The sequence below is a fragment of the Dermacentor variabilis genome, chromosome 3, assembly GCF_050947875.1.
Source record: "Dermacentor variabilis isolate Ectoservices chromosome 3, ASM5094787v1, whole genome shotgun sequence".
Lineage (NCBI taxonomy): Eukaryota > Metazoa > Arthropoda > Arachnida > Ixodida > Ixodidae > Dermacentor > Dermacentor variabilis.
Genome location: NC_134570.1, coordinates 13,857,262 through 13,880,247, shown reverse-complemented (window position 1 = coordinate 13,880,247; position 22,986 = coordinate 13,857,262). Strand labels below are relative to the sequence as shown.

The 22,986-nt window shown below is 46.9% G+C and overlaps 1 protein-coding gene across 2 annotated transcripts; it reads right to left on the bottom strand.

Annotated features, from left to right (window-relative positions):
• Window positions 1–2,399: 2,399 nt before the first annotated feature.
• LOC142575160 (uncharacterized) lies at window positions 2,400–22,916 on the bottom strand. 2 transcript variants are annotated; one of them, XM_075684234.1, is made up of 4 exons: window positions 22,715–22,916; window positions 21,511–21,606; window positions 19,106–19,468; window positions 2,400–3,125 (listed from the first exon to the last, which is right to left on the bottom strand). In XM_075684234.1, the coding sequence occupies exons 3-4, from the start codon at window positions 19,443–19,445 to the stop codon at window positions 2,626–2,628; spliced, it is 840 nt and encodes a 279-aa protein (XP_075540349.1). In that variant the 5' UTR covers window positions 19,446–19,468; window positions 21,511–21,606; window positions 22,715–22,916; the 3' UTR covers window positions 2,400–2,625. The 2 variants fall into 2 exon arrangements, with proteins under 2 accessions (XP_075540349.1, XP_075540348.1); XM_075684233.1 differs by lacking the exon at window positions 21,511–21,606 and having other exon boundaries at window positions 22,715–22,915.
• Window positions 22,917–22,986: the final 70 nt, after the last annotated feature.

Here is a 22,986-nt window from a genome sequence, read left to right as displayed (position 1 = left end):
GCATCAATTCACAAAGGAAAATTTTTTCTTTAGCTATCGTTTTAAAATAGCATAAGGATGATAGCATAGCACACACACACACACACACACACACACACACACACACACACACACACACACACACACACACACACACACACACACACACACACACACACACACACACACACACACACACACACACACACACACACACACACACACAGGGTGTTCAAAGTTAGACTTTCCGGGTTTTTAAAAAAATATGACGAGGAGTACACAGAGGTGATTTTTCTACCTAGGTTATACAGCCAGGCAGTCGCAAACTGTGAGGATAATTGCCATTGTAGTGTCAGTATTTAATTATATTCGATAATTAACTTTCTATTTACTGCAGTTAGCATGTATGTATATATATTGAAAACTCGGAGGTGGTGCCTTTGGTGACTATTGCATATTGTACAATTTTAGTAATGCCCCTGTGTTCCGAGATATGCACGTCTGAAATTTCAGCCCAAGCCATGTAGTTACGCATGCGAGACGGCGGCACCCACTATGAGACCATCCTCGAGTCTCCCTCTCAACGAACTACGGCAAGTTTGGTTCCAGCATAACAGGGCCCCACCCCATTTCTCCTCCACTGCAAAGAACTGGTTAAACTAACTTTCCATGGCAGTGGATTGGACGCGAAGGAGAGATGTTTTGGCCACTGAGGTCCCCTAATCTCCCTTCACTGGACTTCCTTTTGTGGGGCTATGTGAAAGATCGCATTTACGCTGTTGAGCCCACCAATGTCAACGACATGAAGAGGAGAATAGTTACCGCCTGTAGAAGCATCAACCCGTAAATGCTGCGCAGAGTTGTCGACCAGACGCGAGAGCGGTTCACGTGCGAGAGCGGTGTGTTGCGGGAGAAGGCAAGCATTTCGAACATTTTTAAACCGTTGGTTTCTTGACAATTGTCATAATTAAGTTGAATAAGATTTCATATCACTCGAAACTAAAATATTGTGTAAGCAAAAATATATTTGAAGCAAATTTCTTAAATGTTTGTATGTTTTGTTTGTATGTAGGCCATGGATTTACACTGTACTTTTTGTTGTTCTTTTATTCCCACTTCTTCCGAAGTAATGCCAGAATCGGAGCTGTGTAACTAAATAAATATGAATTTGACTATGTTGACACAATTTCATGCTCTGTCATGAGGACTGGTACATGCGTTCTAATTTTAAGAAGGTGACATAGAGAACACGGGCCATTAACCCGCGTTTCCTAAGCGCTGACAATGCAGGGTCTTCAATGCTCTTTATGCACATGCAAGGCGCCCTGGAAACATTAGTGGTTAATAATGTGCTGTAGGGCAGCTGATGCTGTTGCTGTATGTTGTGAGATGGTATCAATTTCAATCACTGTGCAAACAAAGCTTCCATTATTATAAAAAGAAGCAGAGCAGTATCGCTGCACCTTAGTGTATAAGAAGTCTTAAGCAACATGGCGTCTTATCACCCACTCTACTAGCAGTTGCCGAAAGAAACATGGCTCGTCTCACGTCGCCCGCACAGTCATTCTTCGGTTTCGTTGGCCAAGAATGGAAATGCTGGCCGAGAACGAAAAGTAATCACCGTCGGCTATCACCTCACATTCTTCTCAGACAGAAAACCATACGCAACAGCTATATCACACTAGGGAGGCGCCTCGCATGTATAATTAGACGACTTGGGCTGAAATTGCAGACGTGTATGCCTCAGGACACAGGCGCGTTACTAAAATTGCACAAAAAGGAATAGTCACCAAATCACACTGCATATTGAGTTTTCAAGATAAGCATACATGCTAACTGCAGTAAATAAAAAGTTAATTATCGAATTTAATTAAATACTGACATTACGATTTATCCTCAGTTTGCGACCGCCTGGCTGCATAACCAAGGTAGACAAATGGCTTCTGTGTACTCCTCGTCACATTTTTGTTAAAAAACCTGGAAAGTCTAACTATATATATATATATATATATATATATATATATATATATATATATATATATATATATATAGAGAGAGAGAGAGAGAGAGAGAGAGAGAGAAAGAGAGATATGGAGGAGGGGAAGTTGACAGCGGGACCCCCCCACCCTTCGAATTTCTGGCTACATCACTGCTTCTGTGTGGCGTGGTGGCTGGCATGATGCTTCACTGAAGCGATGGGCATTTTGCTTGCTGGCTTAGCCATTCAGCACTCAAAAGTAGTCTACTCAGAATACTGTTTCTTGTATTCAGGCAAAAAAAAAAAACCACAAATTGAACATGGTGCTTGCAGTTTTGTTGCCACTTCAGCAAAGTGACATTAAGAATGCCTGGTTACAGTGACAAATACAGTTCCTGCGGGGACACAATAACCTTCTGCAGATTCAAAAATGGAAAGAAAGGAAGAAGGTCAACATTATTGTTTAATCTGCCCATTCCATAATTAGGAGGAACCGTGGCAGGTTAACTGTGAAGACGATCAGGATCTCCGTAAGCCGCAGGGAACGAACACACCTTCGCATCTGAACAGCACAGCAAGGTTTGGCAGTCGTTACCGTTCGCTGTCGTGTCGCAAAATGAAGTGCGTCCTTATGCACACTCGTGACACGTCTTCGAAGCAAGTCGTCGTCAGAAGTAGTTGACCGCCGGGGCGTGCAGCGCGAACAGGCTGGCCCATGGGCCATGGCGGTGGGCCAAGTCAGCGGGTCGGTCACCCGCGCGGCTGCGCGCATCGACATTGGCAAATGGCGACCACAGCAGCAGCTCGAGCAGGGCCCGAGAACGTGCCTGGCTGGCCGCCAGGTGCAGCGGCGTCAGGCCGCCTTCGCTGGGCGCGTTCACGTCGGCGCCCCAGTCGACTAGCAGCCGCGCACAATTGAGTGCGCCCCACTTGCAAGCCGAGTGCAGCGGGCGCCAACAGTCGACCGTGGGCCACTCCAAGGTGTCCGGAGCCCTCTCTAGCAGTAGCCGCGCAGCCTCCAGCTGATCGGCATAGCAGGCCCGATGCAGCGCCGTGTAGCCGTCGGCATCGGTGCGCATTGCCAGAGATGGGTCCAAGTCCAGCAGCCGCTCCAGAGTTGCCACGTCACCCTTTTCCGCAGCACGCCGCAGCTGCTGGGCCGCCGCTTCTGCCGGTGAAACGAGATAGACAAGCGCTGTGCACCAAGTGTTACACTCACCCCGCGCCTACCGCATGATCAAACTAGCAGAACGGACGCAACATGCGAAAATTTGTGGGCTGACCACAGGCGTGTAGTGGCGTGCATCTATACGTGGGAAGGGACATGAATACGTTCCATGACCATCGCGTGCCGCGCATATAGACACCACCCTGAAGCCGTTCAGCGCAGTTGCAGCTCGTATTTTCACACTCTGTTTCACTATTGGAGCATGTCCATGATGTTTGACATTCTCACTAGCAGGCTGGGCAGCGGCGATGCTGCGTGTCAAGGATTGCACAATTGATAACGTGAAGCAAGAATATTGCCAGAGTTTTCGATCGTCCTCTTGTCCCGCTCTGCTTCCGTTTAGTACCCGACTTCCCTATGAATTTTTTAATAATACACAGACGTTTGCGTGGCACGCTTGCGCTGTCACTGAGGTTTATGCGGATGGCGTTTGTTTTTTTTTATTCAGATACCCTAAAGGCCCTTATGGGCATTACATAGGGGGGGGGGGGTTACAACAGGATATGTCAAACACAATTAGGGGGGGAAGGCAATATAGAACACCGTGGTAAAGATCACCGAATATAACAAGAAAATATAAAAAGAAAAAAAGGAAAGAGAATTGCATACATGATGAAAACAACAACAACAACAACAACACTCCGTACAAAGCATGTAGATACACTTACAATGCGTCAAAGGCATAAAATTCTGCTTTTACCCAACATGCGTAAAACTGCGCTTCAAATTACTAACAAATGAGTCATGATCACGTATAGAAGCAATTTCTTTTGGCAGCTTATTCCAGTGATGAATAGCTAGAAAGAGCGGTGATTGTCGCAGGAGATTCGTACGTGCAAACATGGGACGCACTTTGAAGGGGTGGTCGAGGCGGGGAAAAAAAATTTCATTGCGGTGCCATAGCACAGCACGTTTCGGGCGCAGGGAGTGCATCGCGGCAAAGTCACTTTCTAACTTCGCGCGGGGCAGCCGCTTTCCTTTTCTTTTTCCTCCAAGGGCGCTGCAGAGCAGTGAGACCGAAAACTTGCTGCTGTCCAGCCCTAAAGGGACCAGGGCCTTACCACAGAAGACCTATGTAAGCTTACAGAAGGAAAACTGTACCTTCCACAGTGCAACGGAAATAAGAGTGGCAGTGGCGTTGTGAACTTAAGTATACGACCGAGGGATGGTGGTGACAAAATATAAACTAAATTATAACTCAAAGGGAGTTACTCTTCGAAGCGAGATCAAGTGCCTTAGAACACACAACTTATAAAGAGAGATATAAGAAAGAAGAAGCATGTGCTTGCTGCGGTAAAGCTAGGGAAACAATGGAGCATGTTTTATTAGAATATGAAGATATCTGCCCAGCAGTCGATTAAGGAATCTCTGGCCTCCTTGAAGCCCTTGGGTTCAGCAAGAGCAGGGGAAAGTAATCATGTCTGCATTATAGATTAGTGGAAGTAGGGAAACGACAAACATGGAGGCATGCAAAAACAAAGTTCACAATAGGAGTTCAGAAAGTTTGTTTATGAGAATTCACTGTGGATTCTTTTTTTTTCTTCCTTTTTAACATAGGTAGGACATAATGCAATACAGTAACAAGAGCTTGGTGGGGCAACCCCCCGCCCTGTTCCAAAGGGGACACTCATAGCATCCATCAGTGAGCAATATGGCCATTGCAGCAGCGGCTGGTGGGGCTGGTCGTGCTGCTCACTTGCTGGTTTTGGGCATTTTGTTACCGCTTTCGGGGCGGTAATCATGTCTACAATACTCTAACATGACTACAGATGTCTTTATTATGTCACAAGCTGGCCCAGAGGCCTCAATTAGCAAAAAAAGAAAAACACTTGAAACAAGTAAGCTTACAATGTTTACTGTCAACAGTGAATGAAGCAGTACATGCTCACAATTTTCATACAGGTCAGGTAGACTTAATGCTGTCAGTCACTAGGTTTACAACACACAGAAACACAGATAACCATCTATTCAATGGCATTGAAAGCTGAAATCGAGTGAGGTTTTCTTATCGTGCTCGACATGCCATTAAAGCAGGAAGAGCGAAGCTTCAGCCAACGATATTTACGCTGGGCTACCCTCATACTTGTAGTTGCATACAGTGCTGCTTGAGGCATTTCATGCTATACATATATTGTCTGCATTCGATGATTTCAGCTAGATTAAAAAAGATAACATAATAAGTGCTCGGCAAGGCTGTACTGTCGGCAAGATAAGCTCAAGCTGCAATGTCCCACTGTTTTGATAACACATTGGCGAGAGGCACGCAGTGTAGAGAAAAAGAAATGTTATGCTAAATTTTACAGCACACACTGTCTGCTCTTGATACTTCTGCTGCACATTTAGTGTTCAGGTGCGGCAGTAAAGGCTCTGACACAAGTGGAGCACTCATAGGAAAGCAGGGAATGTTATGGAGACGACAGTGCTAACAAGGACTTCTGCAAATATTGTGTGAATAAACAAGGACACTAAATAAGCATTTAAGTAAGACCAACTAATACCCACAGATCTTTGGAAAATGCAATTTACGGTTTCATCGGCCTTAGTGAGATTAGAAGAACTGGTGAGGCATATACATAGCTGAATAACGGCCATGTCCTTTGCTACAGAGGTCTGCCAGATAAGACGCAATGTGGGTAGGATTCCTAATCCATAAGGATATAGCGGGCAACATTAGGATATAGCGGGCAACATTTACGAATTCTGCAGCATTAGTGAGAGGGTAGCAGTAGTAGTAATCACACTTAATAAGCGGTGTATATTAAAGGTAGTACAAGCCTACGCTTCAACATCCAGTCACGATGATGAGAAAGCAGATCAGTTTTATGAAGATGTTGAATTAGCAGTGAGAAAAGAGCAAACTGACTATACTGTAGTAATGGGCGACTTTAATGCAAAAGTGAGGAAAAAGCAGGCTGGTGAACAAGCAATTGGAAACTACGCCGTCGATTCGAGGAACGCTAGATGAGAGATGCCGGTAGAATCCGCAGAAAGAAATAAGCTTCGAAAAATGACCACCTTTTTCAGGAATCTTAGGAACAGAAAGTGGACCTGGAGAAGCCCTAACGGTGAAACAAGAAATGAAATTGACTTCATACTTTCTGCTGATCCCAGCATAGTGCAGGATGTAGAAGTGACAGCTAGGGTAAAGTGCAGTGATCATAGGTTAGTGAGGGCGAGGATTCACCTAAATTTGAAGAGAGAAAGAGTAAAATTAGACAAGAAGAAACAGGTCAACCTATAAGCAGTAACGGTAAGTGTAGACAAATGCAGGCTGGTACTTGCAAACAAATATGCAGCCTTAGAACAGAGAGATGAAGATGACAGAGATAATGAATGAAACTCTAACTAGGCTGGTTTCGCAGCAATTGAAGTGGGAGGCGAGTCACCAAGGCAACCAGTAGGCAAGCTGTCCCAAGTAATAAAGGACCTCATAAAGAAACGACAAAAAATGAAAGTGTCCAACTCAAGAGATAAGATAGAATTCGCGGAACTGTCAAAACTGATCAACAAGGCGAAAATAAGTGATATTCGAAACTATAATGTGAGAAATACTGAAACCATAAAAAATGGACGCAGCCTGAAATCAGTGAGAAAGAAATTTGGCATAGGACAAACCAAGATGCATGCACTGGACGATAAGCAGGGTAATATCATCAGCAATTTTAAAGATATTGTAAAACAAGTGGACGAATCTATACTGACCTGTATAGTACCCAGAGGAGTCAGGATACCTCCATCAGAAACAGTAATGAACAGGATACAGAAACTCCTCCTATAACTAGCGATGAGGTCAGAAGGGCCTTGCAAGGCATGAAAAGAGGAAGAGCGGCAGAAGAAGATGGAATAACAGTCGATTTAATCAAAGATGGAGGAGACATAATGCTTGGAAAACTGGCGGCTCTTTATATGAGATGTCTATCGACTGCAAAGGTCTCAGAAAACTGGAAGAATGCAAACGTTATACTAATCCACAAAAAAGGGAGACGCTAAAGAATTAAAAAAAATATAGGCCCATTAGCTTACTCCCTGCATTATATAAAATATTTACCAGAACAATCTCCAATAGAATAAGGGCAACACTGGACTTTAGTCAATTAAGGGAACAGGCTGGCTTCAGGAAAGGATACTCTACAATGGATCACATCCATGTCATTAATCAGGTTATCGAGAAACCTGCAGAGTACAATAAGCCACTCCACATGGCTTTCACAGATTACGAAAAGGCATTTGATTCAGTAGAGATGCCAGCAATCATAGAGGCATTATTGGAAAATATCTACAGAGATTTCGCAGCTACCATAATTCTACACATGAAAAGTAGGAAGATACTTATAAAGAAAGGGGTCAAACAAGGAGACACAATCTCTCCTATGCTATTCACTACGTGCTTCGAAGAAATATTCAAACTATTCAGCTAGGAAGGCTTAGGAATAAGGATCGACGATGAATATATCAGCAATCTTCGGTTTGCAGATGACATTGTTCTGTTCGGCTACACTGGAGATGAGTTACAACAAATGATTGAGGACCTTAACAGAGAGAGTGTAAGAGTGGGTTGAAGATTAATATGCAGAAGAGAAAGATAATCATGAATAGCCGGGCAAGGGAACAAGAGTTCAGGATCGCCAGTTAGCCTCTAGAGTCCGTAAAGCAGTATGTTTACCTAGGTCAATTAATCACAGGGAACCCTGACCATGAGAAGGAAATGCATAGAAGAATAAAAATGGGTTGGATAGCATACGGCAGACATGGTCAGCTCCTGACTGGAAGCTTGCCATTATCATTGAAAAGGTGTACAATCAGTGCATTTTACTAGTGCTGACATATGGGGCAGAGACTTGGAGACTAACAAAGAAGCTGAAGAAGAAATTAAGGACCGCGCAAAGCGCGATGGAATGAAGAATGCTAGGCATAACGTTAAGAGACAGAAAGAGAGCGGTTTGGATCAGAGAGCAAACTGGTACAGCCAATATTCTAATTGACGTTAAGAGAAAAGAATGGAGCTGGGGAACAGGCCATGTAGTGCACAGGTCAGATAACCGGTGGACGATTAGGGTAACAGAATGGGTGCCAAGAGAAGGGAAGCACAGTCGAGGACGGGAGAAGTGGGCACGGGAACATTGCAAGAAGCATGGCTCCTGATTTTCGCTTTGCTCCGATGCAGGTTACGCCGACGCTCTTCTTCACCTGGCTGATACCAGAATCGCTATCTCCCTTATGCCCATCAGCTCAGATGCTACCACCGCCACTGCCTGACTGTGGCCCCTTCAACAAATCTTTCATCCCTGCGCACCGGATGGAATCGCTCGCCCTCGGCCGTTCAACCCCATTGACAACTGCATCATCGCCCGCAAGGAATTTAAGCTGTGGCCAGTCCGTCCTCGGATTCAGTGGGCACGGGAACATTGCAAGAAGCATGGCTCCTGATTTTCACTTTGCTCCAATGCAGGTTACGCTGACGCTCTTCTTCACCTGGCTGATACCGGAATCGCTATCTCCCTCATGCCCATCAGCTCAGATGCTACCACCGCCACTGCCTGACTGTGGCCCCTTCAACAAATCTTTCATCCCTGCGCACCGGATGGAATCGCTCGCCCTCGGCCGTTCAACCCCATTGACAACTGCATCATCGCCCGCAAGGAATTTAAGCTGTGGCCACTCCGTCCTTGGATTCAGTGGGCATGGGAACATTGCAAGAAGCATGGCTCCTGATTTTCGCTTTGCTCCGATGCAGGTGTGTATGTTTTCCTTGTACGCTAAAAAAAGCTATGACATCTGCTTATTGCTGTTCCCGTGCCCAGGGTTGCTGTGTGAAACTGTGCATGATTGCTTTTCTATGGCTTTCCTACTCTTGTGCTCCGGCGACATAGAAATGAACCCCGGCCCCACCACTCGATCCGAATCCCTATCAGAAATTGAATCACTCCCTGAAGACCCTGTAGAACAGATGACCATAATTTTTCAACTGCTCAAAGACGTTCACTCCCGCTCATTACAAAGTTCGAAGGCACAACATGAGCTGACCGCAGACATGAAACTCATTAAGGCTGGGCAGAAAAGCATTGAAACAAAAATAACTAACGTTCAGAAGCGTTTGGATGAACTAGAAGAGAAAGGGAAAGCTCTTGATACCTTCAGCCATGAGTTTGCAGGCATGCAAGATTGTATTGAAAGCTTAACTTCACAAAATAAATTTTTACGAAAGCGCCTAGATGATATGGAGGACAGGTCACACCATGAAAATGTGATTTTTCACGGACTAACAGATTCATCTGAAACTTGGCAACAAATTGAAAGCACACTGACCAATGCACTAACGAAGGTTCTTGACTCGCTACCAAACGACCCATTTCAGTGTGTTAATCGTTTAGAGATATTTTCCACTAATAAATGCAGACCCATCATTGCCAAGTTTACCAACTACAAAATAAAAGAGTTAATCCTATCACATCGCAATGATTTCAAGGAACACAAAATTTCAATAAGCGAAGATTTTTCACCCGCCACTCGAACTGTGAGACGGAAACTTACCGAATTTGGAACTGGCCATCCGGGATCACCCAAATTTCGCCTTCGCTACAATAAACTATTGACACGTGTACTTGTATTTAACGGGCGACCACGTTTCGACGCCTAACAAATGTTATCACACAGCGCGGGGCGCGCCTGCATGTATCTGAAGTTTCTGGAAAGTTATCGATGCTTCTATCCGCTTCCTGTTGTCGCCGAACCTTGTGTTATCTGATTTCATCGCGTGACTCGAATGTTGTAGAACTTTGTGGAAGGCATGCGGGTCCCAACGATTAATCTGGAACGTTCGATGACTGCTGTATAAAAGCCGACGCACTTGACCCGCTGATCAGATTTTCGACGATCGCCGAAAGTGTTCGCCCCTATCGTTGTGCTATAAGTGTAGCCTGTTTTTGTGTGCACAGGTTCGCCCAATAAATGTTTTGCCTTTCACAGTATTTGCTACTGTGTTCTTCAACGTCACCACCACGTGACATCTGGTGGAGGTGCTTTTCGTTCATGTACCGGACGCCCCCGACAAGCCGTGATCCAAGCCCGGACCGCAAAGAGAACACCAACGTAGTCCCGGAGCATCGAGCAAGCCGCCGTCTTCAACAGCTGCCCCCGGAGCACGGACTTCTACCTGAGAAGACCAAGAAGATTGTGGACAAGGCAGCCCCAATGGCAGCCCCAGAGTCCCCCATCGTGCTGGAGCAGCCCAGGGAACCTCCGACGTTCCGCAGATCAACATTCGAGGACCCGGAAACCTGGCTCGAGACGTATGAGAGGGTCGCTACGTTTAACAGTTGGGACGGCGACGACAAGCTGCGGCATGTATATTTCGCACTGGAAGACGCCGCCAGGACCTGGTTCGAGAATCGAGAAGCCACCTTAACGACGTGCGACCTGTTCCGAAGCGGCTTCTTGCAAACGTTAACAAGCGTCGTGCAGAAAGAGCGAGCCCAAGCACTACTAGAAACCAGAGCGCAGCTGCCAAACGAGACGATTGCGATCTTCACGGAGGAGATGGCCCGTCTTTGCCGGCACGCCGACCCGGAAATGGCAGAGGAGAAAAAAGTCCGCTTCCTGATGCGAGGTGTCAAGCAAGAACTTTTCGCAGGACTTATTCGTAACCCGCCGAAGACCGTAGCTGAGTTTTCTGAAGAGGCATCGACAATCGAGAAAACTCTGGAGATGCGCACCCGGCAATATAACCGCCAGGGGCTCACGCCGCAGTACGCCATCCAAGGACTGGATTCCGGCGACCTTCAGGAGACCATCAGGGCCATTGTGCGCGAAGAACTGCGCAAGGTCCTGCCTTCGTCGCAGCCCCAAGTGGCTTCGATCGGCGACATCGTGAAAGAAGAGGTGCACCGATCTCTTGGAGTTCCCGAGCTGCAACCACAATTACTGCAGCCCCAGCCAGAAGCGATGACCTACGCCACTGTCAAGGTCCCCCTCCGCGACAACGCCAGGGCCCTGTAACGCCGCAATTCCGTCGTCCACCGCCAACACGCCCACCCGTCGCCCAGCGCAACTTCGCGAGGAAGACAGACATTGCGAGCCCCCGACCACTGCCCGCTCTGCTACCACTGCGGCGAAGCCGGCCATGAGTACCGCCGATGCCCATACCGCGACCTGGGATTGCGAAGGCTCGCCGTCGACGCACCGCGCCCTCGGGAAGGTGAACGCCCTCGTGACATCGCGGACTACCTCGCCGCTACTCAGTGGAATCCTCGACGACCGTCCCGTTCGCCGTCACCAGGCCGCTACCTGTCGCCGCAGCGCCGACCATACACCGGCCCAGCCCGGGGCCGCTCTGCGAACCCATATCCGGAAAACTAAAAGCAGCAACCGATGGAGATGCGGTTGCTGTTCGTCGAACTGACGAAGATCCTCCGCTGCCGACGAAGATGACAAAGAAACCATCTCGATGACCTAATGACGACACGCCGCCGTCCCGACGAAGTCAGGAAGCCAAGACTACACCGACGAAAGATGGCTTGATGACACGACGTTCCAGCTTCAGTTCAACACTACGCAGCCGTGATCCGACGCCAAGAACCAACTGCCACGCCAGACAAAGAAGCACCGACCTCGACGTACTTCTCGACGGCCACGCAGTCACTGCCTTAGTCGACACAGGGACCGATTACTCCGTAATGAGTGGACACATCGCCGCCCAGTTGAGGAAGGTTAAGACTGCATGGGAGGGCCCCCAAATTCGGACCGCTGGAGGACACCTCATTACGCCGACTGGAATCTGCACGGCAAGAATAACCGTTCATGACCGGATTTACCCTGCCAACTTCGTTATCCTCCAACAGTGTTCACGAGACGTCATTCTCGGCATGGACTTCCTGAACCATCACGGCGCAATCATAGACCTGAAGTCAAAATCGATAACGCTGTAGGAAGATCAAGCGATACCGCCGGAGAGCTTTCGCAGTCACCAGGCCTTGAGTGTTCTCGAAGATCAAGTGAGCATCCCGCCTCGCTCGAGCATTCTTATTTCGGTCGGCACTGAAACACCCACTGATGTAGAAGGCGTCATCGAAGGCGACCAAGGTCTACTGCTAGACCGTGTAATTTGCGTCGCAAGAGGGATTGCTCGACTGAATGGAGGGAAAACCGAAGTGTTGCTGACGAACTTCAGCCAAGAGTTCAAGCACATCAACAAGGGCACGACGATCGCGTACATCGAGGAAATTCTGGAAACCAGTAATGCATTTGTCCTCTCGGATTCCGCCGCATCTACCCGGACGACGATGGTTCCCGAACCAGACTACGACATTAATCCAAGTCTCCCCGTGATTAAGCAACAGCAGCTCAGAAGTCTGCTCCGACGATACAAAGGCTGCTTTTCGACGTCATCGAGGATTCGACAAACACCAGTCGCCAAGCATCGCATAATCACCGAGGAGTGCGCTCGACCACTCCGCCAGAGCCCTTACCGAGTTTCGCCGCGAGAACGTGCAGCTATAAGAGAACAAGTCGACGAAATGCTGCGCAACGACATCATCCAGCCGTCGAAAAGCCCGTGGGCATCCCCTGTTGTCCTGGTAAAGAAAAAGGACGGAACCCTACGTTTCTGCGTCGATTATCATCGTCTAAACACGATCACGAAGAAGGACGTATACCCCCTCCCACGAATAGACGACGCATTGGATCGGCTCTGCAACGCTAAATACTTCTCGTCGATGGACCTCAAGTCTGGCTACTGGCAAATAGAAGTCGACGAAAGAGTTCGCGAAAAGGCTGCCTTTATCACCCCAGACGGCCTCTACGAGTTCAAGGTTATGCCATTCGGACTGTGCTCGGCGCCTGCAACGTTCCAGCGCGTCATGGACACGGTGTTAGCAGGATTGAAGTGGCAGACCTGTCTCGTTTATTTGGATGACGTCGTCGTCTTCGCTGGAAATTTCGACGATCACCTCAGGCGGCTTGCAACAGAACTAGAGGCCATCAAGTCGTCAGGGCTTACTCTGAAGCCGGAAAAATGCCGCTTCGCTTACGATGAGCTTCTGTTCCTAGGCCACGTAATCAGCAAATCTGGTGTCCATCCAGACCCGCAAAAGACAGCTGCCATCGCACAGTTCCCGCAACCCATCAACAAGAAGGCAGTGCGTAGATTCCTTGGCATGTGTGCCTATTACAGGCGCTCTGTCAAGAACTTTTCACGCATCGCCGAGCCTTTGACACGTCTAACTAAATGTGATGTTGACTTCAAGTGGGAAACGCCGCAGGCCGACGCATTTGAAGAACTCAAATGACGCATGCAGTCGCCGCCAGTACTTGTGCACTTCGACGAGTACGCCGATACAGAAATCCATACTGACGCCAGTAGCCTAGGCCTCGGTGCTGTTCTAGTCCAGAGAAGAAACGGAGTCGAACAGGTGATAGTACGCTAGCCGGTCGCTGTCAAAAGCACAAGGCAACTACTCTACGACCGAAAAGGAATGCCTCGCCATCGTTTGGGCTACAGCTAAATTTCGCCCTTATCTTTATGGCAGGCCATTCAAAGTCGTCAGTGACCATCACGCGTTGTGTTGGCTAGCGAATATAAAGGATCCTTCAGGACGACTGGCGCGGTGGAGCCTCAGACTACAAGAATACGACATCACTGTAACCTACAAGTCCGGATGAAAACACTCCGATGCCGATTGCCTATCACGCGCACCCATTGACCCGCCGCCGCAAGATGACGAGAATGACGACGCCTTCCTTGGAATTATAAGCACGGAAGACTTCGCTGAACAGCAACGGGCAGACCCGGAGCTAAAAGGCCTCGTCGAATATTTGGAAGGGCACACGACGTTGTCCCCAGGGCATTTAAGCGCGGATTATCTTCCTTCACGCTTCAAAACAATCTACTCGTGAAGAAGAACTCTCCAGTCCGCGCCAATTACCTTCTTGTTGTCCCGTCAGGACTTCGTCCAGAAGTATTGCATGCCCTACATGACGATCCGACCGCTGGACACCTCGGATTTTCCCAGACACTATCAAGGATACAAGAAAAGTATTATTGGCGGCGCCTGACCGCCGACGTCGCCCGTTATGTCAGAACATGCCGAGACTGTCAGCGACGCAAGACACCGCCGACAAGGCCAGCCGGATTACTACAGCCAATCGAGCCTCCTTGCCGACAATTCCAGCAGATCGGGATGGACTTGCTGGGACCCTTTCAGACGTCAATAACCGGAAATAAGTGGATCGTCATGGCGACGGACTACCTCACCCACTTCCCTGAAACAAAAGCACTGCCGAAAGGTAGCGCAGCCGAAGTGGCGAAATTCTTTGTCGAAAACATCCTGCTGCGACATGGCGCCCCAGAAGTCCTCATCACCGACAGAGGAACGGCCTTTACAGCGGAGCTCACCCAAGCCATTCTGAAATACAGTCAGACAAGGCACAGGAGGACAACGGCCTACCACCCGCAGACGAATGGTCTTACGGAGCGGCTGAATAAGACCCTCGCCGACATGCTAGCAATGTACGTCGACGTCGAACACAAGACCTGGGATGCCGTCCTGCCGTACGTAACATTCGCTTACAACATGGCGTTGCAAGAAACAACACAGATCACGCCGTTCAAGCTGGTCTACGGCAGGAACCTGACGACGACGCTCGACGCCATGCTGCCGCACGCCACTGACCAGGAGGAGAACCTTGACGTCGCTACCTACCTCCAGCGCGCCGAAGAAGCCCGACAGCTCGCCCGCCTGCGGATCAAGAACCAGCAGAGGACCGACAGCCGACACTACAACTTCCGACGACGCTTCGTCGAGTACCAGCCCGGCGACCGTGTTTGGGTGTGGACCCCGATACGCCGACGAGGACTCAGTGAAAAACTATTGCGACGATATTTCGGACCCTACTAGGTCATCCGACGTATTGGCGCACTGGACTATGAGGTCATGCCAGACGGCATTTTGCATTCACAGCGACGCCGCGCACGATCTGAAGTGGTCCACGTGGTGCGTCTTAAACCCTTTTATGGACGCTGACGAACTTCCTTATTTTGTTGTTTTCTTTGCTAGCAGTTCTTTTATTTCATTTGTTTGCAGCATCGGGTCGATGCTTTTTAAGAGGGGGGTATTGACACGTGTACTTATATTTAATGGGCGACCATGTTTCGCCGCCTAACAAATGTTATCGCACAGCGCGGGACGCGTCTGCATGTATCCGAAGTTTCTGGAATGTTATTGATGCTTCTATTCGCTGTCTGTTGTTGCCGAACCTTGTGTTATCTGATTTCATCGCGTGACTCGAATGTTGTAGAACTTTGTGGAAAGCTTGCGGGTCCCAACGATTAATCTGGAACATTCGATGACTGCTGTATAAAAGCCGATGCACTTGACCCGCTGATCAGATTTTCGACGATCGCCAACCGTGTTCGCCGCTATCGTTGTGCTATAAGTGTAGCCTGTTTTTGTGGGCACAGGTTCGCCCAATAAAAGTTAGTTTTGTCTTTCACAGTATTTGCTACTGTATTTTTCAACGTCACCACCACGTGACACTATACATACGCGGCAAATGCTTCATGTACAATCCATCTAACAACACAATCGATGAAATCGAGCAGCCATCTGATCAAGCAGTCAGATCATGATCAAGCCATCAGATCAAGGATCAAGCGCTTTGTCACATGGGGCATCCTAGGGGTGCGAGAGGGGCAGTGGTCATTCATCAAAATCTGATGTTACGATTCTGTATACTAACATCAGAAGTATCTCGAATGAGAAAACTTCTCTTTCTCTTTCATCGGCAATCGACACCTGTTCTGCGCATATCATAGCGCTTACTGAAACTTGACTATCATCTCAAATTCACGATAAACTCTTTCACAACGCACCCCGCTTCGCAGTATATCGCAATGACCGAACAAATCAACAGGGAGGCGGCATACTCCTTGCTATGTTGAAAGACATACAGTTATGATGCATCTACACTAATAGCGTCTTGGAAACTGTCTGGGCATGAGTTACTCTTGACCATCAGAAAATAATATTCGGCGTATGCTATCGTCCTCCTTCTCTACGCTCGTTTATTAACGACCTTCATGACAAACTTAACATAATACACACCAGATTTCCATCGGCTTCCTTGTTTTTACTAGGTGATTTTAACTTTCCGAATATTTCTTGGGTTACCCAGCCCACCCTATCTCAATTTTCATCCGATGCCAGTGATTTTCTTGATTTATGCTGTTTTTTCACTTACCCAATTAGTCAATTAACGCTACCAGAATCTCTGTCAACACAGCCAACACTTAAGATTTGATCCTAACCAATCGAGCCGACTTTGCTTCAGCCATCACCTATTTACCTAACATAAGTGATCACTCTTTGCTCATTTTCAACATTAACACTGCGTTTCCTACACCTGAAAGAAAGAAAAAGACCATACTAGATTATATCAGAGCAGACTTCGATGCCATTAGCAATGACTTATCAGTTTTTACTCAACACTTCTTCAGAAACTTTAACGAACGCTCTGTGCAAACTAACTGGGATATTCTGACGGCCAAAGTTCATGAACTAACTCAAACATATGCTCCAAGACGTACCATCACTTCTAATCCTCAAGCCCCATGGTATACCGCCCATATAAGATGCCTATCTAACAGAAAAAAGCGCCGATATCGTACAGCCAGGTTATCACAATGTAACGCACGCTGGGACGCATACAAGACTGTCGCTGATGCCTATATAACTGCGCTTAAGCAAGCAAAAGATAACTTCCTCTCTAACACTTTACCATCGATGCTATCTACCAACATTAAAAAATTTTGGCACGTCATCAACCCGCATACCGAAGAATCTATTAACTTGACTGACGCGTCAGGTGACCCTATTCCGGCTCATTTATGCACATCAGAACTTAACGAAACTTTTGTTCTGAACTTCTCGTGCACATCAAACACCAAACATCCCGTTCCACTCAGGTATAATTTCCCAACTATGCCTCAAATTTTAATCGACTTATCTGGTGTTGCTAAACTTATTGATGCCCTAAAATTTCATCGCCCGGTTTTGACTGCATTCATGCTAAATTAAAAAAAAAAGAATACAATTGTCTACAGTTCCTTAATACTAACAAAGATATTTCAGCAGACTCTCGATAGTTCCACTCTGCCAACACAATGGAAAGTCGGGAAGGTGGTTCCATTATTCAAGTCAGGAAATAGAACATACTTTCTCGAGTCTAATTCATTTTTTACACCTGCACAGCATGGCTTTCGTAGGTCATTTTCTTGCGAAACACAACTTGCCAGCTTCACTATCAAACTTCACCATATTTTAGATCGCGCATCAGAAGCTGACTGCATTTTCCTAGATTACTCGAAAGCATTCGACAAGGTATGTCACCGCTTATTTTTAAAGCTAACCCAACTGAATATCGACTACAATGTTCTGAAATGGATTGAATACTTTCTTCTTAACCAATCGCAGTTCGTTTACGCTAATAATTTTAACTCGCCTTTCAGCGAAGTTTGCTCGGGCGTGCCACAAGGGTCAGTGCTTGGATCTCTTTTATTTCTTATTTATATCAATGATCTCCCTTCAATTGTATCATCTAACATTCTTTTGTTAACTGATGACTGTGTGGTTTTCCACGAAATAAAATCTCCCGACGATGCTAACAGTCTTCAGCGTGACCTCTCTAAAATTTCTCTTTGGAGTAATGAATGGCTTACGGAACTTAATACTAATAAGTGCAAAATTATGCGAATAACAAGAAGTGCCAACTCTCCAGCTGTATACTACCTAAATAATGTTGCATTAAAAGCGGTTACTTCATATAAATACCTGGGTGTTCATATTTCTGCTGACCTTAACTGGACGCGCCATATTGAATACATTATTAACAAAGCTAACCGCATGTTGGGCTACGTGCGCCGTAACTTTTCCAAAACTCCTTCTTCTTTGAAATTACTGCCTTATAAAACACTAATACGTTCTAACTTGGAATATGCCGCCGCGATATGGGATCCGCATCATGAAAAACTGATAACTTTACTTGAGCTGGTTCAAAATAATGCTGCTCGTTTTATCCTGTCCAACTTTAACCGTACCGCAAGTGTAACAAGCATGAAAGCTAATCTTTCTTTACCTCTTCTAGCATCCCGCCGGCAGACAATTCGTTTGAGCCTTTTTCACAAACTGTACCATCACCCCATGCTAAGTGTTTTCCTCATTTCGTCCCCCAGATACGTGTCAAATCGCATTGACCATCGTCACAAAGTTGGCATTGAAACATGTAACACTTAAACTGCATTTCAGTCTTTCTTGCCTCGCACATCACGCGAATGGAACCGCCTTCCCGCAGATATCGTCAGCATAATTGATAACCAGCATTTTCGTTCTGCACTAGCTAACATTGTATAACAGGAGGATGACAATACTTGTTCTGTAATATGCATTGTATTTATTTATGTATTTCTCTTTTGTAACCACTCCCCTCTTTAATGCCTTTGGCCCTGAGGGTTCAATAAATAAAATGAAAGAAAGTATAGGTAGGGCGATTAAATTAGGAAATTTGCAGGCGCTAGTTGGAATCTGTTGATGCAGGACAGGGGTAATTGGAGATCGTAGGGAGAGGCCTTCGTCCTGCAGTGGACATAAGATAGGCTGATGACGATGATGTGAAATAGCAAACCTTCTGAGGACAAAGCTGTATTTCAAGGCTGGCAAGCAAGATTACTAAGATAACTAGTGCAGCTCATATCACACCACCTCCTATTTACTCTTTTTGTTTGTTCATTACTGCTTTGCATAGTTCATTAAATGTTAGTATCCACAAATAAATCCAGTCATACTTTCATGAGATATAGGGGTGCACATAAGGAAACATCAGCCCAAAGCTCTGCAAACTGCTAAAGGTAAAGCATGTTGCCAAGCACCTACCGTCTGGGTCCACCGGATTCTGTCCAGTTTGGTGTTCTTGCTGTTCTCTAGCATCCTGTCCTTTCTCCTGATCTCGACCACCTGGGTTCCCTGTATCCTTCACTGGTCGGCCCTCTGATTGCCGACAGTCTCCTGCATTTTGACCTGTGTGGCTCCCTTCCTCTAGGTCCTTCTGATTCTGCTGTCTTGATGGAGCTTGCACACATATTCGACCCTCTGCATCCTGATCTGTCTGACACCTATTTACTGTATTCTGTGGTTTCTGCGCTGGCAAGGCATCTGATTCTGACTGGTCATCTACGTCCATGTGACCATTGCCACAACTTGCTGCAGCCATCATGCCCAGTGCTTATCTACTCCAACCTGCATAAGCAAAAGACAAAGATTCAACGATGGAAGCACCCCTAGGATCTAAAGTACTGCCATCATTTGCCAGCGATAACAACGCATATGAATTTAACGCATTAGAACGATACTATTGAACATCAGTACAGAGAATGAACAACTCAGCAAGAAAATGCACAAAAAAACATGCGTACAGCAAGCTCTACGATTCTTGTGCTAGCATAAGGACACAAAGACCGGCACATGGACAAAACTGGCTCTGCTTTTTAGTCTGGTTTCTTTGTACTCATGTCCCCGGCCTTGTGTAGTCACACAAGCATAAGTATAATGGAACTTTTACTTAATCAACCAGCCCAGTTTTAAGCATAGTTGATAAGGCAAGCACTTCCAATTAAGGAAGCTGGTACCGTGAGTGTTGTCAAGCTTTCCAGGCTTTTTCATCACACTAATAAGTTGCACAGAAACATACCACCTCGGGATGTATCAATGTACGCTCTCGTACTTCTGCTTGCGGAGCATTAGGGACAAGTGTGCACAAAAGACCACAGGAGCCCTGCTTTTCTAAAAGTATGATACTAGCTATTGAAATCATCATGGTGCCTGGCACAACATTTTAAAGAGCATCACATCCAAACCATAGGCAACTTCTAGCACATTGTTTGAACATTTGGATATTAAGTTCTCAGCTGCAGCAGCTGCATTCATACTCATTGGAGCAGGAAAAAAAAATCCTGTGAAGTGAGGTTGTGGTGTGTGGTAAAGGAATCCAGCAAGTAAAAACAAATTCAGAGCGCTTCAATGAAGCACCTCTCATAGACCAGGTGGAGCTTCAGAACTCAACGCACCAGCACTGAATAAATCCAAACACATTAAGAAAAAGATGGAGACTATATGATCAGCAGTGATCAACAAGAGATGTTTCTGTAGCCAACACTTCAGCAAAGGGACTTCTTGGTGCCTTGACAAAGACAAGTTACTTTGTTGAAATGTTGGCTCCAGAAATGATTCTTTGACCCGTGTCGATCACCAAAGAACCAGACAATCAATTTCCAAATGCACAAGAAAGTCAGAGAATGCACTTCACTGACAAAGTGCATCCTACAGAGAGAAATTAAATGGGATGCCACTTGACTGCATGAAGTGAAAAATGTATCGAGCACTATGACGTAGCAGAAAGAATGCCTATGCATGCCCTGATGGTGGCAGTGCTACAGCAGCATTGCCCATCATGACGCATGTTCCAAAGGACAGATAGAGAGGGCAAGAGTTTCTTGACACGGCAGGGCTTTCCGCAAGGCTCCGAGGCCTCTTCAACAAACGGACAGCCACAAGGCTTCCCTCCAAATATCGGACACTGCTCCACGGCCGCACCATTCGAACTGTCCTACCCGGACTGCCTGTCTGACCACTGGGCTCCTGCCAGCCGGTCTGCTGCGTTCCTGCCATGGCGACTTATTCGCATTCTCCTTTCCTCCCTTCCCCTTTCTCCCATATAACCACTTCTCCTTGGCAGCTGTCTCTTGGTCTTCCAACATTTTCAACTGTTTAGCACTGCAGGTGCCTTCCCTTACTTTTGGGTTGCAGAGCTCGCTCGCAGCTGCATTCAACATTTTGTTTTAGCAGTTGAATCGATGGACATGGAGGCACGAGAGAAAATTTATTGGCAAGGTTCTGACTGGCGTTGTAGAAATCGCGGGGCGCTTTTTTCATTGCTGGGTGCATGTCGAACCAACTTTATTGCGCCTGCGGCGCTCGTGTTGAGTAAGTCATGCCGGATTATACCTTTCTAGCACCTTACGGCGCTCTACCTTCAATATAACATCCCCGATTTCCCTGGGGGAGCAGTACGAGCTGTAGTAGAGACCGGGCCTGCTCTCCTGACGAGGCATTTTCGATCGTGCCAGGCTTTTCATATGCTGCTCTCTGTGACCTCTCGAAAGCATTTTTAATGATCCACTTTGAGTTAAATAAACATCCTTCTGCAAAAACATGTGCAAAGATGGGTAGGCATGAGCCATAGAGTTAGCAAAATGGAAGCAAAGCAGGTATGTGTGACATACCTTTAGACACAGCATTATAATCTCAGGTGTTCTTCTGAGGCCTCTGTTTACCGGTTACATGTGCCCTCCTGGAGCAGTACTTGTAAAAAACAGGATCTGGAATGTTCACCAATTGATAAAACTTTTTTCTGATGTTCAAATGTTTGAGCATGTAAGTCGCTCGCTTTCTCTTTTCCTTACTTTAACTTTAGCGTTATGGTCACTGCAGTTGCAGAAATTTCCAAGTACCTTGGAACTACAGTTAACTTTAAATGGTGCCTCTAAATGAAACAAAATCATATGAACAAAGTTTGACACAGTCCGCAAGAGGCAAAAACATCTGAGCGAAAATATCATTGCGAGAAATAAGATGTTACCTTGCCCCAGCATGGCTGACATGCACTTCAAGCCTCTATGAGCTACCAGAAAAGGTAGACCAAGCTAGGAGAATGCGGCAGAAAGTTCGGCCAGTTTGGCTTGGCCATATCAATGCCTCCTTTATTAAATGCCCGGCGCGTCGCTCGCGTTCCCATTGCAGCGGCAGTTCCCTTAGTTTTGCATAAATTCCGTGAGGCGACGCCCGTTGCCTTTTCAACTGCAGCAGATATGTACGACATTCATGAGGAAAAACTGAAAAACTTCGCTTCACTGGACTCGGGGCCCAGTGAATATTGCGTCGCCATTGTTTGTGGGGTTGTAATCTCTACGTCATGGTACAAGAGTTACGGAAACTCGGCTGTCATTTGCTAACGCTTATGTTTGTCCGTTAGCACCTGTGGATGGCTTCATCGGCTGCAAGGGGAGGTGGGACGTGTTGCGCTCCGCTGTCATGGGAAAGTGGCTAACGAAGCAGTGCAAGCGAACATGGGGTGGTCAAGCTTTGAAGCGCGGGAGGCGGCCAGTAAGCTGACATTTCGCGCGCGCCTGCTCCTCATGCTTGGAGAGGCTGTTTAGTTTATTTATTATTTTTTTTTTTCAAGGAACCGCTGAATGCGGAGGGCGGACAGGCTTACGCAAACGAGGTGCGCCAACGGGAGACTGAAGAGGGACGCAGGTGGCAACAAGAGGACAAGTCAATGGGCGGGAACCCTTCGGACACTTGTGCGTGCGAAAATGTGCTGTGACTAGTGTATTGTGCCGCGCATGCAGAAGTGCAGATAAAACGATGCAACAAGTGGTGTTGAACTGCAACCAACTAGGCGGCCCCGTAATGACGAACACAAACCTCGAAGTTGCGTTGGGTTTCGCAGATACGAATGGCGCACTCGACACCAGTGTCCAGTCAGGCCCAGTGCTGCAATGCTGACCAAGCGGCGCCTCGAGCGTTGGAGCATGTTGCAGCAACTTTTGGTTAAAGCCCCTGCATTTACGCGCCACCGCACCACCGCTTTCGCTTTACTTTTGGTTGGAGACTGTTGGAGAGGAGCATGAGAGGAGCAACGCACAAATGTTGATGATGATAGTGATCTAAAGAAAGGAAATAATACTGTGGCCCCT